This window comes from Metopolophium dirhodum, chromosome 1 (genome assembly GCF_019925205.1).
Source record: "Metopolophium dirhodum isolate CAU chromosome 1, ASM1992520v1, whole genome shotgun sequence".
Classification (NCBI taxonomy): Eukaryota; Metazoa; Arthropoda; class Insecta; order Hemiptera; family Aphididae; genus Metopolophium; species Metopolophium dirhodum.
Genome location: NC_083560.1, coordinates 101,201,110 through 101,220,710, shown reverse-complemented (window position 1 = coordinate 101,220,710; position 19,601 = coordinate 101,201,110). Strand labels below are relative to the sequence as shown.

Sequence of the window (19,601 nt, the reverse complement as noted above, 5' to 3'; positions counted from 1 at the left end):
GTGGTATTTTCTTATTCTGAAACTTTGTACTTTTAAGCATAGTATAAATGTGTAAAGTGAGTATTATTCTATAAAATATATCACCTATTGTGTTGCTTAATATTTGTCTTTCTCGCAGATTTCTGGTAATTTGATGCTTGATGGCTTGTACAGAGGTTTGCAAAAATGATACATATTATGATGGCGGCGGTATGAAATGAGTTGCTGATCTTGTTTTGAAACTGTTTGGACTTTGGTGTATTTGTGTTTAAGCATAATTAACGATTTGTAGATAACGTAAATTATCTCCACCACGCTGACCAAACTGCAGCCAAGAAACAAACTTGCCATCCCACCAAATGTTACTAATAAAATTTAGAACATGAATTTAATTTATTTTTTGACAAAATATCTTAATGTTTGCGCATAGTACTGTAAAACATAGTATAAAATATACCAAACTGCTATAATCGTTAATGACATACAATGATCAAATACGATATTCAGATACAATAATTATAGATTTTAAATCAGCTTTGAATTACTAATGCGGGTTGCATAAAAGCGATCATTAACTTAGTTTAATGGTTTGTCTTAATGAATGATCAAATATAAAGATGTATTTAACTATTTTTCGTTTCTACCTAATATGTGGTTTTTATGAGTTTGTTATAGGCCTAATTGAGATGATATTATTATACATAACAAAATATACTCTGTCATGAATCATGATAATAATATTATGGTAGTTGGTAAATATCATGTAATGTCAATACGAAATAGGAATATTGTTACTATCTGTGTCCTTGGGCAGGTGTGTGTCTTGTGCTTTCGTTTGTTAATTTGTAAAAATGTGTATGTGCCTATAAAACTAAATAACGGAAGACAGCACGTGTGGTGTTAAAAAGAGACAACGGGGTAAACAAAACGCGAAAAGAAGGATTTAATAGATCTGATTTTGCCGTATAAATTAGTTATTGAAAATGTTAAAGTGAGTACAGTTTTTATTTAAATTCACTAAATAAGTTTGTTATAATAAAGTACCTATTGAGTATTAACATATTGTATATTAATATTAGGTATCGGTGATTGCCTAACTATCTGACATGGTTACTTATATATTATTATATATTACTACTAAAACATTAGTTACTATAGATACGTGGTTCCCAACCTTTTTGACACTATGGACCACTTGGATAACTTTCGATGTGTCATGGACCACCTCAATTATTATTTTTCATACAAGAATCATTTTAAAACAAAGTTTTTTTTTGGCATGATGCGGGCTGGCTGGGAAAAAACGTTCATGACGAAATACTATTATTTAGCCAAAACATTCAATTTTTATTCCATCATACTGATCGATTTAGTAATACATTTAAAAACTGATTATTTTTATAGTTATTATGTCTACTTGAGATTGGTCAGTCCACTTTTTCCAATTTCTTTACATTTACTTATTGATATTTACTTTTATTTTGAATGGTTCCACTAAAATGTATTTGTAATCTATAATATTCGTTGGAAAAGAAACTTAATTTCTACCGAGTACGACCGAGTATCCCATAACACCACTCACTTTTTTTATTTCTTATGGCAGGATTCTAATAATGTTTATACCTAATTGATCAATTTTAAGTAAAAGTTGAAAACTATCAAGGCTGGGCATTAACGAGTTAAAAAGTTAATTTTATTTTAACTTTTTAACTTAACTAGTTATTTTTGGCTTTTCATTAACTTAACTTTTAACTTACTAAATTTCTTTCTTTATTAACGTGACATTAACGAGTTAATTTTTTATTTTAAGAAGTAAGTTAAGTTAATTTATTTTGTTTTTAATTTTATAATATTTCACTATTTCAGACTATTTTGTTTTCATGCCAAAAAATATGTATCGTAAATTGTTTAAAGTTAAAAATGTAAATCATTCGAATCTAACTTTTATGGAAATACTGTATGAAGTATTAACACTATATCCTATAATTTAGTTTTGGGTTGAAAAAAAATTAAGTACCCTAGCATTGTATAAACAAATTAACTTTTTTTTAACTTAATAAAAAGTTAACAAAAAGTGTGTATTAACTTTTAACTTAACTGAATTAACCTATAGTTAAATTAACTTTTAACTTTTAACTTTTTGTTATTGATGCATATTAACTTAACTTAACTGAGTTAAAAAAATCAATAACTTAACTGAGTTAAAAAAAATCATTAACTTGTCCAGCCTTGAAAACTATTATAACAATTGAACACAAATTACTTTTATAAAAAAATGTACATCATATTATCATATATATTATAATGGCTCACGGACCATAGGTTGGAAACCACTACTATAGATAGATAATTGATAAAAACAATAGATAATAAATACATAATATGCAAATTTTGAATGTAAGTTTAAACATTAAACCATGGAAATCGGAAGTACATATTACTAGTATAAGTGGATATACTAGGTATCTTGTGATTGGAGAAAAATATAATTGTGTGATAAACACTTGCTTAAATATTTAGTGAGCCGAAATCTGATCACTAATGACCACTAGGTAATGATCATTAATGAGTCATTAAATAATGTATTCATTCAGTAGCGTGCTATTGGTTCATTAAATGTTTAATGAACATTTATACAACCCGGAATTAATCCATTTGTATTAAATTAATTGATTTATTTTTTAAGATATAAAAATATTATATGTATAGTTTACACACAGCATGGCTACCTGCAGTTGTAGGTACCTACCACAACTTTTGAATTATGAAACCTGTTGAGTTTACCTAATAAATCCTGTGTAGTGTACATCATAGACCTTAGGTAACTGATGGCAAATCTTTCTTTGTAGTGTATCTCTATGTGTGTATAAGAATGTGGAAATTGAGTGTGAGCCAAGAAGTCCCTAAAAAAACAATTATGATGTATACACAGCAGTATCACAAAAATATATTTATACGGATAGGTATTAATATTTTATCAGTATTTTCTTGTACCTATCTAAATTAAATCAAAACGAAAAATATTTATCACCAAAACCAAAACAGTAAATCTTGTAGTGGTGGTATTGATTTAAATTTTGAAGCAATTCCGGGTATTTAATAGTATTTCACTCGAAAGATGAATAGAAATTATAAGCACCGAGCCTACGTTCATTTCCACGCCCTATATTCTGCAAACCTTGGCACCTGGCTACCAATTTACCTACTTTGCATAGTTACGGATCTCGGTCGTGTATCCTACGAACGAACACGGGTGCGGGCAACTGCAGTTCATGAAATCCTGTGCATTCCATTTGGGATCTTCAAGTTCTTCTTCTGAAACCTGGACGTTTCGCTGAAGCACTACAAAATGTGATAAACAGCTGTTATGTTTGTTAACTCATCCCTGGTGTGAACTAGTAATTTGTAGGTACTTATACCTGTGTGCCAATAATAATATTTATTAGGTACACTAATAACTAAGTCAAACCAACTGGACTTAGACTAGGATATAAGAAATTAGGTAGGTATTGTGTTTTTACTTTTTCGGATATTTGATTATTCCAATTTTGAACGATAGAAGTATAAAACTAGGTATATAAATGTTGTGTTGAACGTTATTTGATTTTTATTTATATTGATTTTTAACGATCCCTAAATTAAATTATAGTCTTATGTTTAACAGTTAACATTAGATTTTATTATATTATATGCAAACAATATGTATATTCTAGCGATGAACCTATATAATGGTTTAATTTTTTACAATGATTTGTGTCTGTCATCACCTTTTGAGGCATTAAAATACTTTAATGGTTTCTAGCAGCAAATTCTATTTAGTTGATATATTAGAGGTCAATGGTGAACAATTTACAGTACCTGCTTTACTAAATACTAAATAGGTATATTTATGAAGAATTAATTTCATATGAGATGTTTCTTTGGTAAATAATAACTGAGAACTAATATATTATAATATTTATATAACCCTCCTCCAAAAAAAAATTAATTTCTAAGTATGCCACCATCCAAACAAAAACTGTTCATGATACAATATGTCGTAAAAATATATAGGTAACCTATGGCTATAATGTACCACTAGAGACTAGACATATATTTCTCGAATTTAATTAGGTAGCCTCCAACCTAACAAAAAAATCTAGAGCCTATTTGTGCCTATGCAATTTGTTCCTATAAGTTTATCGTTTATCGGTAGGTACATCTTAAACTTTAATTTTAGGCACCTATATATTTAATTATAAGATTTATTTACTTTTTTTTAAGGTATTGATTTCAGTGACGTATCCAGAATTTTTCTTTGGGGGAGGGGGGCTGTTAGTTTGTTGCTGAGGTTTTATTTTATGTTTCGGCTCCTGTACGGCTGTACAAATTTGTATTTGCACTTTGCAGTAACTTTCATAGACCATAAAAATAATTTTTAATTTTCTTATCTTTTTTTTTTTAGGCGGGAGGGACAGTTCCTAAGCACATACTGGCTAGGCCACTGATTGATTTAATAATTTTATTCCATTGGTCTGTTAAAACGGATTATCTACAATCTACCTACTTATAATTAATGTTTTCAAGTTCTGATTTTAACATTATAATTCATGCGTAGGTAACTCGTCAATCATAAATCATATCAGTAATATAAGTAGGTAGGTTACCTTTGATTTTGCTGAGACATTGTATGTGTTCAATTCCACAATGTTGCTCGCTCTCTGTAACCACGGAAATTGAATGTATAGTCCAGGCTCGTAATTTCATTTTATTAATTATTTGTTCCAAAATGTTTGCAGGCCATTTTAAAATCAATACCAGATCATAATATTATATATGTATACTCTAAGACCTATAGGTACCTATATAGTGTTATAACTTGGGCTCGGAACTTTGAAATTTGAATTATTAGTGAATTTTAAAAAAATAACGTAGAAGTACCTAAGATAAAATAATATATTACTAGTTAGGTATACCTCCCCCTACCACCAATTGTATAGTTGATTAAATCATAAGCTACCTATACCAAATATAAATAACGATTTGTACCTATATCTATTCAAGTTTATCAATTCGTATATCTGTACGACTGTACCTATCTATACAAATTATGATAATAATTTAGGAACATATACATAACAAATAATAATATTTACACTGTATCATTTTTTTACTAACGTAAGACACTTTATTCTCGGTGAATTTTTATTTTTTCATTGTACCCTTCTAAATTTTCTTCAATTTAAATGATTTTACTATAATATTAGAGTTATTCAGGTTTTTCTAACTCTTATATTTTAAATAATAAACATAATAAGTAAATTATTTTGGTATGTTTGATTATTGTTTTATTAGACATTTAGTTATAGATCGTTAGTTAGAACTTATAGAAACATTAGCAGGAGTGCAATATCTTGCTTTAAAATTGGAAAAGTACTGAAATATTGTCTTTCAGATAGCTTAAATAATGTTCGAAACAAAATGAGATATATTAAAAAATACAATATATTGAAACTTGTACTACAATATAGCGCAGGGGCGTCCCCTAGACAGTTTTCTAGGGGGGCGAATCTATTTTTTAAATCAATAATTACCCTATGCGTATTTTTCAATAATTTGGGCAAACTTAAGCCAATTTTACTAACTTAATTTTTTTTAATGCGACTACATTACAAATAAATTTACGTAACAAAGTATTATTTTATAAATTCACCTTTAATGTTTAGGGGTAGTATCATGTATATAGTGATATATATGTACATAGATAGATAAATAGATCACATGATCTCCCTACTACCCATTTGTGATAAGCATTGACGAAGACCTTGAGGTCGTTTCAATGAACAAATACAAAAAAAAAAAAAAACCTTTAATGTTTAATTTTTAGTGTTGTTAATATTATAATTAAGTACAATTACTTATTATCTTTATCTAAACAGTAATGGCGGTTATCCATAGATAATAATTATTATCTTTGTGATGATTAGTTTTTCTACTTAGGTATAACGGTCCCGTGCCTGATTTAGCGAGTACCTACGATATGATAAACGAAATAAGTGTAGTAATTTAGGTAAAGAGCCGACGTTCAGTAGAAGTTAAAAAAAAATAAACACGAAGTAAACCGGAATATTATGGTCTAAATTATCGTATTATATTTCACGTTCTTATTTGGTAAACGACATTTAATAAATTATGTGTGAAACTCTAAACGTGAACAAAATTGATACTTTTAGATAATTTATTTGAACGTTATACTGCCGTCCGTTCAAATTGAATTAATTTTAATTTTTTTTCCTAGTGAATTGTAAATTTGTATATACCTATATACACATTAAAAATTAAAAATAATTTATCTGTAGATAGAATTAATTTTTAAAGAAATAATTAATTGATAGTAATAATAATTTAATGGATAATAGTTCAATTTTTCAATGAATGTGAACTTGTTTCTTCGTAAAATAATGAACGTGAACGTGAACGAGTCCAAGTTTAACATTTAAAGTGAACTTTCCAAACACTGCAATAACCCATAAACCATAATGTCTATTATATTAATTTAATTATTGTATTATACCTTCCCTGTCAAAGTAGTACGGAGTGCAATTGCACATTCTATAAGTGGCCCTCAGCCGACATTCGCTGTAACAGTTGTCCTCTGCGTTGCTTCTGGCCGTCGGGAAGTTCTTCGTCCTCGTCGTCCTCTCCTCGTACAGGAAACACTTGCGGTCATTTTCGCTGAGCCGGTTTAGCGATTCGTCCGCCCGTATGAGGCTCACGCTCACTGATATCCGCGAAGATTGGTTCAGTTCGCTGTACACTTTGTAGCTGCTTGAAATGTCTGGGAAATCCTCGGGCGTGTGTACCATTATCTGCAAGCAAACCGGTAGGTGAGTACCTGAGTCGATCGACGATACAACTAAATCAAATACAGACGATACAGCCCCTTTTTTCTTTTTTTTTTGTGGTGAAAAATTGTCTATTGTAGTATTATTATAATTTATAATTCTAGCGATAAAATTATTAATGGCATAAGATATTTGAAAATAAATTTAAATACTTTATATTTGAAAATTATATCTGGTATAGAAAATTATAAAATAAACATTTGATAAAAATTTCAATAAGTATCTATATTACGGTTATTCATTTTTAAATTAGGTAGGTACAACAAAATAAGAAAATCGTTCAATGAAATTATGGCTAAAAAGTAAAAAACCAATGTCAATCAAAAAATTAAAAACTTAAAATGCTCAAAAAAAAAAAATAGTTCGACTTTCCGGTAAACATTTTTTTTTTTATAAAAGGATGGAAAACTTATGTGTTATGAGGAAACTTACATTACATTTTCATTTTTCGAAACTTAGATATAAATAAAACATTTTTAAATTTTTTATACATTAATTGTAACTCAATATAATTTGCAAATTTTGTTGAATTTTGTAGAAATTCTAATTTCGGACACTCGTAAACAATTATTGTTGATTTACGGTCGATTTTTTTTTTAATTTCCACTAATAACAACTTATGAGAAACCTTTTTAAATAAATCTTAAGAGAACGCTACAGCCGCATGTGTTGTCTCCGTCTTGCAAATGTACAACATAGCAAAAACCGTTTTGCGCGGGAAAGAACCAAGAAGGCTACAATCATAACTAAGAAACGAGATTTTCTCCACATAAAAAGAACTTTGGCTGTGCAACGTTGTTTTTATTTTTTTGATATCATTTATATGAAAAAAGTTTTTAAATTTAAAAAACACAAATAATAATGGTTTTTGAAACGGTAAGAACTTTTTTCATATAAGTGATATCAAAAAAATAAAAACAACGCTGCACAGCCAAAGTTCTCTTTTTTGTATAGGTAGTAGGTAGGTACTCTTCGTGTAAACAGACATAAAAATCATGTGTGTATTATATTATCTTATCTTATATATTATATTATCTTTCCTCAAAAGTGTGTATATCTCATTTCCATATTGAATTAAAAGAGTAAGTTACACTTTTAGAGAAAACTGCAGATTGTATGGTATACGTATAAAAATATTATATTGCGTCTATCGCCGCAACACCTGCAAATTCTAAAAAGGCACTACTCCCGTACATTGTACCCTTTGGACCGCTTGTCGTTCGGGAAGTATTCAGTGATCAAACTCTTCATGATCAACTCGAGGCCTGTCATCTTGCCCGCAACGTTGTTTCTAAGTGGCATGAGGCTTCCGTTTGGTTTGGCGATTGGCGGGTTGTATTCGCTGTCACTGAAAACAACAAAACAATCATAGTTACTATAGGTATATAAAAGTAGGTGCAATATAGTTCCTTAAAATAATTAATATTAAAAATAAAACACATCACAAACAAACAAATTCATACACTGTATCTATAAAAGTTCAAATTATAGTGAGATATAAATTAATGAATATATATGTGTAATAATCATTGAATAATTACATAAATATTATTTTGAGGATTCACTATGACCCCAAGACTGCTGAAGATCACTTCCCCAAAAAACTCTATGATACCTCATCTCAATATAGGTATATATAATATATACTCCCAAGTCTGCAAATATCTTTGTACCAGGACTTGCATTTGAAAAAAATTCCGTTTTATGTTATTTATAATTGAAATGTTACACAGATTTTGCGTTTATCGTTATTTAGAAATTAGAATTAAAACGTTTTACAAGTTTTGCGTTTATAGTTATTTAGAATTAAAATGTTATACAAGTTTTGCATTTATTGTTATTTAGAATAGTGTTAATACTTATTAAATGTATTAATAATAACTAATGCAGGCTGGTAATGGCCCGGATACGGAACATAGTATAATAAATTAATAAAATTATAATGTTATAATGTCCGTATACCTATACATGAAATAAATAATTCTACGAAACCAATATAACTTAAATAAATAGATTTTAAATTAATTCGTTTAAAATATATTTTGTTAATCGTTATGTTTTGATTCACGGTATTTAATTTTTTTTGATTATTTCTTTCCGTTATAATTACATTTACAAATTTCAATCGGTTTTTTATTTTTGTCAAATATATAAGTTATAGCTTTATGATCATAACGTTGATATATTATTTGCAAGCCCTTCTTTGGACAGAAGATTCACTTGGGGTCCAATAAATATTTTTTTATCGTACGGGTACCTATATATTCTTAAGTCATGTACTAATCAGTTTTTTTTTTGTGGGGGGCCTCTCGCCTGTGATGCCAATGGGCATAAATATACCTATAAATGTTATTATGCCAAATCAGGTACACTTCTACGGGACTTCATAGTATGTTTAGTATTTATTACAGCTATATACAGTATCTATTTATATTAATAAAAAGCAATGACTGCGTGTGTGTTTGTGGGTGTAAGCGATCTACAGCCCAGTCTATCGCAGTCATGGTTCTAAAATTTGGGACTAAGTTGGTAACCCAGAACCCTATACCCAAAGATGTACACATCAAAGAAAAGTTTTTAAATTTCGCTTTTTAGGTTTACATAGATGTTTGTTGAAAAAAATATTGTTTGTTTGTAAATTATAGGGTTGCCATTGCCCATTGGTTACATCTTACATAAAATATAATACTTATTATAATTATTAATTATATACAATTTTAGAACTGTACAAGTTATTATTATCAGTAGGCAAGTAGCTACAAATTGAAAATATTTACTTGCTATCATAATATATTGCGAGTATTTACCACCAGAAATTAAGTTTTAATAAGAATATAATTAGGTATAATGATAACCGTCGATTTTTGTGCTAAATTCTAATAGAAATTCATATACAATACCATTTTGGCATCGTCATTATAAAGTGCTCGTTCGTCGGTCGTTGATACCAAAAAAAGTATGCTTAAAGTATTTTTGGTGGCTGGATGTTGACAAATTATTATATTGTAGGTATGCATTTAGAATTATTTCATATGGAAATTCAGTGTCACATATTAATAATGAGCCAATAATATCATTAAAAAATAGATATTCAACTTTGCACAGGCCACATATGTTAATATAGAGCTATTTTTAAATACTTGTTAAATAAATTGTTTTCATCAGTTGTTGAAAACTTATTTATTAAAGACCTACATATAGGCTATATTTTAGCGTTTTTAAACTGTTTTACTTTTATGAATTATGTTTATATACTAACCAACTGACCCCGTGCACTTCATTTCCCGTTAAAAATGTCAACTCTATAGAATTCAAACTTTGATTAATGCCACTTAAATTTATTATTCAATATTCGGTGTGATGGAGTTCAAAACTTTAAAATTTTTATCGATTATCTCGAATCTCAAAATACTTGGGCAAGCACCACTTTAAAATGAGAATTTTGGGAAAATGCTTTCTTAGTATACACTTACATGGTGGTACGAAGGCACTTATTAGACCGATCTGACTGCATATGATATCAAGCTCTACATAAAAAGTGTGATACTTAAAGTTAGTCAAAGGGTCAGAAATTTCAGAAGTTGGTTCATCTATTGCTTGTTCTCCAGGCATCATTTTTCTTTTTCTTGATCGTTTTTGTGGTAAAGGAGTAAAATGTTCATCTTTATGATTTTCAATGAATTGCTTCACTTCAATATCAATTGATTTAAAGTCTTCGCGAAGCTTTAATAACTTACTGTTCTCTTTTAGATTTTATCATTGATGATGCTGTTATAAGGTCTACATCTATTGCTTGAAAGGTTTTGCTCAATGAATCAAGTACAGAAAAAATATGTTTAAATAAAAAAACATGTATACAGAAATCGTTCAGATTGGAAATATGAAAGAAATGATGATGCATCTGATGAAGCTTCTGATGTCCTGAGATCTTCCAGTGTATCAACTAAAGATTTCCAAGTCAGTAAAATTGTACCTAAAGCTGTAGAGTGGCTACTCCACCTAGTGGTAGTTACACGTTTCAAACGACGAACTGGTAATTTGGGATTACGAATTTTTTGATTTTTTTCAAAAAGAAAAACACGATTTTTACTGTTACATATAAAGTCAAAGACTTTTCCCAAAATTCCAAAGAAATCAACTGCTTCAAGGCAACTTGCAACACCTTGTTCCACAACCAAATTCAGACGATGAGCCCAACACCAAATATAAATGGCGTGTGGATTTTCATTTTTAATTTTAAATTGTAAGCCATTATACTCACCTCTCATATAAGCTGCACCATCATACGACTGTCCTATTAGGTGTTTTTTCCAATTAAGGCAAGTTTTATTAAAAACTTCTTTGAAGATATTAAATAGTGTTTCACTTTTAGTAGATGCAGTAGAACACATTGCAAGTAAACGTTCATAGATCATACCATTGCTTTCATCAACATAACACACTATGAAAGACACCTGTTCTTGTCTAGATATGTCAAATGTTGTATCAATAGATATGCTGAAAATACAAGCAGCTTCAACTTCTTGTAAGATCGAATTGTTAATTGAATTTGAAATAGCATCAATTAACTGATTTTATCGTTGCCATGATATTAATGATGTAATAGATTTTCCCTTATCTTTTAAAAGAGTAATATATGACGACAATACAGGTGAATATTCAGCTAATAAAACAACTAGATCTTTAAAATTTCCACGGACAGAATCTGTCCACTTTTCTTTATGACCTCTAAACGCAAGCCCATGTTTTCCTAAAAATAGTGTAATATCTATCAGTTGTTTGACAACTACTCTGTTATTTTGAACATCAAATTTCTTTTTTTCTTCTAACGCTGGTAATATTGGGGAACATTTCTCATGTATAGTTGCATCGATTGATGCAGCTATAAGTATAGATGAAGTTTCATGGAATGTTAGCATATGGTTTCCATCCTTCCAACGAGAAACACCATCATAAACCCATGCTTTCTTAGGAGATTTACCGAATAACATGCAATAAAGGCAAAATACTTTGTCACATGAAATTGAATATGATAACCATTTACGAAATCCTATAGATCCATCAGGCAAAGTTCTAGTGTACCACTCAGGATGAAAACTGTATTTGTTAGTTTTTGGGAACTTCTGAAATGGCATCTGCTGAGATGTTGGTTGAGATGCACCCAAGTTTAAAATATAATTTTTCTGTTCAAAACTTAATCTTTTGTTGGTAGGTATTTGAAAATCTTACAGGATCGTTTTCTTTTCTTGAATCACTTTGTCCTTAAAACAAAATATGCATGCATTAATAAAAGTATAAAAATGGTCAATCACTAACAAGGATACATGAGTTCAATTCACTATGTATTATATTAAACGTAACAGTTAAATCAATTATTCAAAACGTGTAGTTTGCTATGTTATGTGTTTGTAAGACTGAGACATAAAAAGCATATACACATAATAATATATTGACATTCAAAACATTCAACTCATTTGCTATCAATAGTTTGAGTTCAAAATATTATCAGTTTGATTTAAACAAAGCTAGTTACTAACCATAATCAGTTGTTGGAGACGGTATCGGTCCTTCGACTTCTTTCTCCGTCAATATAATATTATCATCAGAAATGTAGGTAGGATCATTTGAAAGTAATTGATGATCTACAGTATACAAAAAAATAAAGGTATAGACGTATAATATTTTATACTAAAAATAAAATATAAAATACACCGAAAATAGGCAAGCTTATGAAACAAATTACTTAAGTTATTTAAGTTAAGTCAACATTAATAGTTAACAAATAATATATTTTTCTCTAAAAAATGATTAACTTAACTCAGTTAAAAATAAAATAACTTATTCGTTTATAACTGCCATCTGGGTACAACATATAGTGATAGTGCAACTTATAATAATTTTAAAATAATAACTTATTTTGTAAAATATGCATCTTATCTTATTCCTTCTTCTTACACACCTATGTATTATGTATAAACTATAAAATATGATTTTAACTTCACTAATTATTTTGCATATCAACTGGATAAATCGAATTAATTACTATAGATTCATTAACTATAATAGTTTAGTTATTATTTATTATAAATTAAGTTGATCAGAAAATATACTAACTATTTATGGTTATATTTCAAATTTATTCAAAATATGTGAATTTGATTATAAACAGAACCATTTACTAACCGTAATCAGTTATTGGAGATGGTGCTTCACTTTTTTCTTCCATCAATATATTTTCATCATTGCTTTTATTTTTATTGAAACTGTCCAATTCAACTAGTTTATCTGCAGGGATAATTTGTATAGTTATTTTTTTTAATACATTTTTATTAAATTACAGAAAATGAATATAATGATGTAGGTAATAATTATTATAATATAACAACCTGAATCAAAATGATTTGTGCTCAATTCAGATGAAGCAATATATTGCATCTGACTTAAATTTTCACTGGGACTGGATACAGCTGTAGTTGAATTTTTGCACGTCAATTCTAGTTTATCATCTTTAAAATATAAATTTCACATAATCACATGATTAAACAGACATACAGTAATACAGTGACATAGCATACTAATTTTAAAGTCAGAATTAATATATTAAAAGAGCGAAATAAAAACACTAATGAACACTAAAAACAAGAATAAAATGTACATACTGGATGTTTTAACTGTACTCGAAGGCGGTGAAGAGGCATCTACGTTAACCATCATCATATCACTTTGTTGAACAGCTTAAATAATTTAAATAAATATTATTTTATTCATATAAAAATATTAAGGTACACGAATTTACAGAGAATTCAAAGTTTTTATTTAATTAAAGAATACTTACTTACAGGTGGTTTTATTTATTTTTTTAAAAAATCCATTTTTTTTTTGACATGATTCGATGTGTCCTTTCCAATTTGTATCATTTTGATTATTTCGATCACGTCGACAAAACTCACACGTCAAATTCATACTTAATAACTTAATATATTAAAATATTTTTATTATTAGAAAAATAACGAAAAAAAACAGACACGAGAATTGCAAATGAAGAACACGAGTAAAAATACTTTTAAGTTTTAACCATTTAACCATACAAGTATACAACTATTACACAAGACTCCAAATGTCCAAACAAATTATTTTTGTCTCGTTAGTGGTTAGTGGTTTCATTATATTTATCACAAACTAGTTTATACCATAGAGTATAGACTGCGATATCAATATAATATAATCCGTATTATTTTTATATATTTCCAATTTATTTTCTAAAAATAGCTGCTTCTGCAGTAATTACTGTCCAACGACAGAACGTGCAGCCCCACCACCGGGCATAATGTGTTAAGGTGAGGCGGGTGGAGGTAGAATGGGTGACTGGATATCATGCGTCGGTGCCGGGTTCGGCCGTCCTATGCAACATGCGTGTGTAGACGTGTTCCTTTAACGTGTAGTGTACAGATATTAATATTGGTCATTACTCATTACGATTACTTATTTATTAGTGATTAGTTATTAGTGCCTACTGCCTATAGCGCATACTGCATACAGGCTACAGCATAAACTGTCTCTCGACTATAACTGAGTCTTGCACTCTTGCTTATTTGTTGTCTGTAAACAATTTAGTATTTACAAAAATACAACTATATTATATAATAAAAGCAGTCACTCACGACCCACCCACCCACCCCCTAAAAAAGTTCTGGGGTATTTACCCCACTTGCCCTACGTGTTCGGCGGCACTGGTCACTTCAAAGTTCAAACAAACAAATAAACAATTTTTCTTCTTTAGAATATAGATATCATAGTCGTTTTTCGTATAGTAAGGTTTTATTATTAAATACCTACGTGTTGGTATTAGTGTATTAACAGTTTTGAATTAATTAATAAATCTATCGAAGAGTTTTTTGGAAGTTAAGAACTACAATTATTATATAAATAATATACACTAAATATTTATAGTAAATAAAAAATTGTGTTATCAACTTGTCGTTTAAAATAATATCCCCTGCCTATAATTATTATAGATGGGTACATATTATGTTATATGTATATATATATTATGTGTATTACTCATTACTCATTAGGTAGTAGGTACCTATTATATTATATTGTAAAATACGATTACCTATATATTTTTAATTTTCTATTTAAATATGTAGGTATCAAATAAATAAATATAAAATCAATCTTAATAAGTGAAAAAAACTCATTGAATTTTGAATCTAAGTAACTAAATAAGATCTCGGAATCCTATACAAACATTAAGCAAAAACTATCGCACAAGCATTAAGACCCGTATGATTGTAAACGATTCGACATAGTGACTCGTATGTTTGTTTCTTATTAATAAAAGTAATACAAAGTGTGAATATGACAAAACGTGTATAACTTGACTGAATTTTTTTGTGAAAACTATTGTTTAATATAAATATAAAGTAAGTAAATAAACTATTTACTATTTACTTGTAAAATTAAATAAAATCTGTAGGTAGGTAAATAAGACACTACATACATAGTTTTAATACATTTACATTTAGATACTAACCTATTTTACTATAGTAAATAATTATTCACCCAGTTTAGTGAACAATTTAAAAACTAAAATATTTTTTAAAGTTCTTTACAGAAATGTAGTTTTTGAAAATACTTCACAATAGTGCATTGCGTATTGTTATATTATATTAGAAATGTAAATGAAATGTTGAATTAAAAGTACCTGCATCTTTGTATTTGATTTTATAGACTATAGAGCTAATATAAGCACATTTATTATTATAATTTATAAATCACAACACGAATAAGAATGAATAAACAAAATGGAGATAATAAGTCCGATAGAATCGACAAATTATTATGCTATAATTTAGTAGGTATTTACTTTATCATCCTTTCTGACGTCTTGCTGTTGAACGAATAACAAAATCCTTCTTCGGTTCGTTGCAATCGTAATATATTTGTACAATTGAAACTAGTGCCTCTCCAATAGCACGCATAGAACACCTCGTCGACAGTCGGCATAAGCTAAAACGCATTGCGACAGTAGATGGCATAATTGTTATAATAATAGTAGGTAATGTCGTTAAAGTCATTTGTGAACTATATAATATTACTAGGCAGTGGCGGATCTAGAATTGTTTTTTGGGGTGGGGCCCTTGTCTTTTTCCAAGTTTTATGATGAAAATATTTAAAAACGGCCTGGTTTATCAACCTAGATGCTAGCCGCTAGGTCAATGTGGAGGGGGGAGGGGGGCTCTGCACCTCTTAAATCCGCCACTGTTACTAGGTATATAAGATGTGTTACTTTCAACATGAGATCAGTGATATTGTCTACTGGTAAGTTGATCATATCAGGATTAGTTTCAGCGAAGACTGTTAGATCTTTGTAGTACGGATACTGTAACAATTCCAGAATGTATAACGAGTTTTCATATTTTTTTTTCAATTCCGGTTCATTTTCATATTTACTAAAAACAAACACGCAGGTTATACGCAGTGTGTTAAATAGGTACATATTATAATATATATTTTATAGTCATATATAGGTATACATTATAATAGTATACGGTTATAACTTATAGTTATATGCAGGGGTGTAATTTTGGTTGCGGGAGGGATGGATAGGAGTGTGCATTTTTCCAACCCTAGATTTTAAAGTAGCTTTGGGCCGGCTGCGAAGTCAACAATAACTGGCCCTAGAGCCATCACGGGCCGTGAGGGCGTGATACATATTATAGGTACCTACCCTCAATCATTATGAATCAAAAATGATCTATCAGTAAAGTAAATAATAACAGTGTATTGCAAACGTACACGATGTTGATTTTGTTCGTAGTTATTTTTATTAATCTGTAAGACGGCGTCTTGTGTAGGCAATTTAAGGCCATTTACTATAGTTCTGAATAAATTCTAATACGTTACGGATAGTACCTAATAACTTGTTCAAATTAAATATTATTATTACCTACAATAAATCATTGTACAAACTACAAAGTATTGAGATATACAAATTACTCAACACTACAACTATTATGCATTTATTAAGCCTTTAATAATTTTTATTTGATTGAACTTTACAATATTATATTATATTATTATATAAATAATAAAGAAATAATATGACTTATAATTCCTTATTTGTAATATACTTATACCTTTTAAATTATATCATATTATAATGTTATAATTTCAAGTAGGTACACTTATTGAAATGGTGGTATTTGATACTTTGATGACTAGGTATTTTATGGGGAAACTTTTATTAATATTATATAAATTTTAATATTTTCTTTTTCTGAGTAAAGTTTATTGAAGCTTTTAGGTTATGTGTTTATCTAAGTTAAGATTATTTATATATAAATAAGTATTAAATTAACAAAGTGAATAGGTACAGTACTACAGAGTACAGTTTACTTAATATAAATCGTAAAAAAGTATTGATATATGGTAGTTGAGGGACCTAGCGAGAGAAGTGATTGGCTTTTTTTTTATTTGTTCTTAATTTCATAATTAATGGGCCGGTTATTATACTCTAGTGCTCTACCCTAGCAAAATATATTGAACTTACGTCCCTGGTTAGTGGTTACCTATCTGTTCCTTGTTAAAAATGTATAAATATATACCTACTATTTAATAATAAACTATATACAGTAGCGTATTTTCAAAAAAAAAAAATCGTTTAAAAGTCTTAGCTGATAAAATAAAAAAAAAAGTTTGGAAAATTAAACCTAACATTTTTAATAAAATTACCACCTACAAAAAAATTTAGTGCAGTTAAACATTTTTAATTACAGTTTAATCATGAGAATATTTGATTCATTAATTTTTGATTCTAATGTAACTTAGTTAGAATAGTTAGGTACTTAATTTTTTAATTCGTTAATGCCTAGCCTTTACTTTTATATTGCATGTATAGGAAAACTCACATACGTACCTATCTCTTTTTAGGTTCGTGTAGGACTTACCATTCCCCGAATATTTGTAATCGTGGTAATTATAAATTAATGTTTCTAGCAGTTTATATAGCTGGTACCGAATTCTATCGCACGAATAGAACCAAAATCATGAAATAATACATGTATATACGATAAACCTACCTACAACCTACCTATATAACGAATATTACCTATATTTTGTAATTTACAATAATATTTTATGTGAGTTATTCGTGTAGAGTTGCCTACTGAAGTGTGATCCACCGTCGAATGACGTTAAACCGTAGGTATTGGTGTTAAATAAGTAACACGTAGATTACGTATACTAAGATTACCAATTTATTAAATTAGACACTTGTTGTAATAATGTATATAATGCTTTTATAAATTGATATTAATACTAAATATTTCAATTGAACACAAAATAATTAATGTATATATAATTTAGGTAATGAATCTATATAAATACTGACACTGAGAGAGGTTCTGATTAAAGCTATATGAGGCTCTGTAATAAACTATAAAAGATGCTCTGACCAGTAACACGGGTGTTACTCACTCTTTCGACCTTACACGACTGCCGTCCGCCGGGCGAGGCCCGCCGCAACGGTCCGTCCAGGCCTATAAGAATGTGCTGACCCAGCCCTTTCGGTCACGTAGACCATCGTGAGAACCGAATCGGTCACACACTCGTCTTACCCCGAGTCAACACATTTATCCCTATATATGTATTACATACATACATATATATACATAGTACATACATACATACATACATACATACATACATACATACATACATACATACATACATACATACATACATACATACATACGCGTGCATGCATTTACAACACTACATAGTATACACCTTTGGTACCTACCAATATAAAAATATAAATAACACATTTAATTCTTACCTTAAAACTAATCTTTTAGCCTTCGAATAAAGGATTTTGTTCATGGAACAAATAGTTACTGCTGGAAAGTCAATTTTACTAAGCGGATATCTAGGATTGTCCACTACAATTTGCATAGACGAATACGAAAAAGTTTTCCATGAAGCGTACAGATGCACAAGTATGGTGACGCTAGCGACTCCCATCAACACTGCCCACAATAATCTATTGTACGCATATAAATAAAACAAAACACAGAATAATATTGTTAATAATGTTAATAGTGTTAATAAAATAGAGGTAATCACAATAATAATATTTTCGTTATTAATTTGTAGTAACTCAGATATACAATTTATAATCATAACGAATTTTCTTAATGGTCTCGAGACTGCCACATAGTATAAACGAATGCACATAAATAGGGCAAGGATACCATTGGGTAACCTACCCTATCCCTACCGTTTCTATTTTACTAATACTATTAACAACTATAAATTATTGTCTTCTTAATGTTTCGGCTGTGCAATCAGATATGGAAAGAATACAAAAGTTGTGGATCATTGTGTATAGTCTTCTATAAACTGTAAGGCTGTAATTATTCCTCCCTATTATCAGGTATACTTTCAATACATTTTTATATAAATTATAATCAAGGCAGTATCCAGAACTTTATCTTTTTTCTTTTTATTTTGGGCGGGGTGTCTAAAACGTATGTATATTATAATTTAAGTTTTGACATTTGATAAAAATCAAATAAAAAATAATTATATAGATTCACTAAACATGCTCACGCACTATTTTCTTCAATAACTCAAAATGAGATTTTTAAAATGCTTAAATATACTTATTAAGAATATATTTTCAAATTCTTGAGAAGTGTTGTACTTCTTAAGTAGTGTATAGTCCTGTGAACA

At 29.0% G+C, this 19,601-nt stretch overlaps 2 protein-coding genes across 2 annotated transcripts; both read right to left on the bottom strand.

Annotated features, from left to right (window-relative positions):
• Nucleotides 1-96: 96 nt before the first annotated feature.
• Nucleotides 97-6,824, bottom strand: LOC132948828 (pickpocket protein 11-like). Its single transcript, XM_061019489.1, has 4 exons — nucleotides 6,533-6,824; nucleotides 3,186-3,321; nucleotides 2,764-2,882; nucleotides 97-344 (listed from the first exon to the last, which is right to left on the bottom strand). The coding sequence occupies exons 1-4, from the start codon at nucleotides 6,822-6,824 to the stop codon at nucleotides 97-99; spliced, it is 795 nt and encodes a 264-aa protein (XP_060875472.1).
• Nucleotides 6,825-8,033: 1,209 nt separating this feature from the next.
• On the bottom strand, nucleotides 8,034-16,201 carry LOC132934311 (uncharacterized). Its single transcript, XM_061000604.1, has 3 exons — nucleotides 16,156-16,201; nucleotides 15,733-15,875; nucleotides 8,034-8,211 (listed from the first exon to the last, which is right to left on the bottom strand). Exons 1-3 carry the CDS (start codon nucleotides 16,198-16,200, stop codon nucleotides 8,046-8,048), a joined length of 354 nt encoding a protein of 117 aa, XP_060856587.1. The 5' UTR covers nucleotide 16,201; the 3' UTR covers nucleotides 8,034-8,045.
• Nucleotides 16,202-19,601: the final 3,400 nt, after the last annotated feature.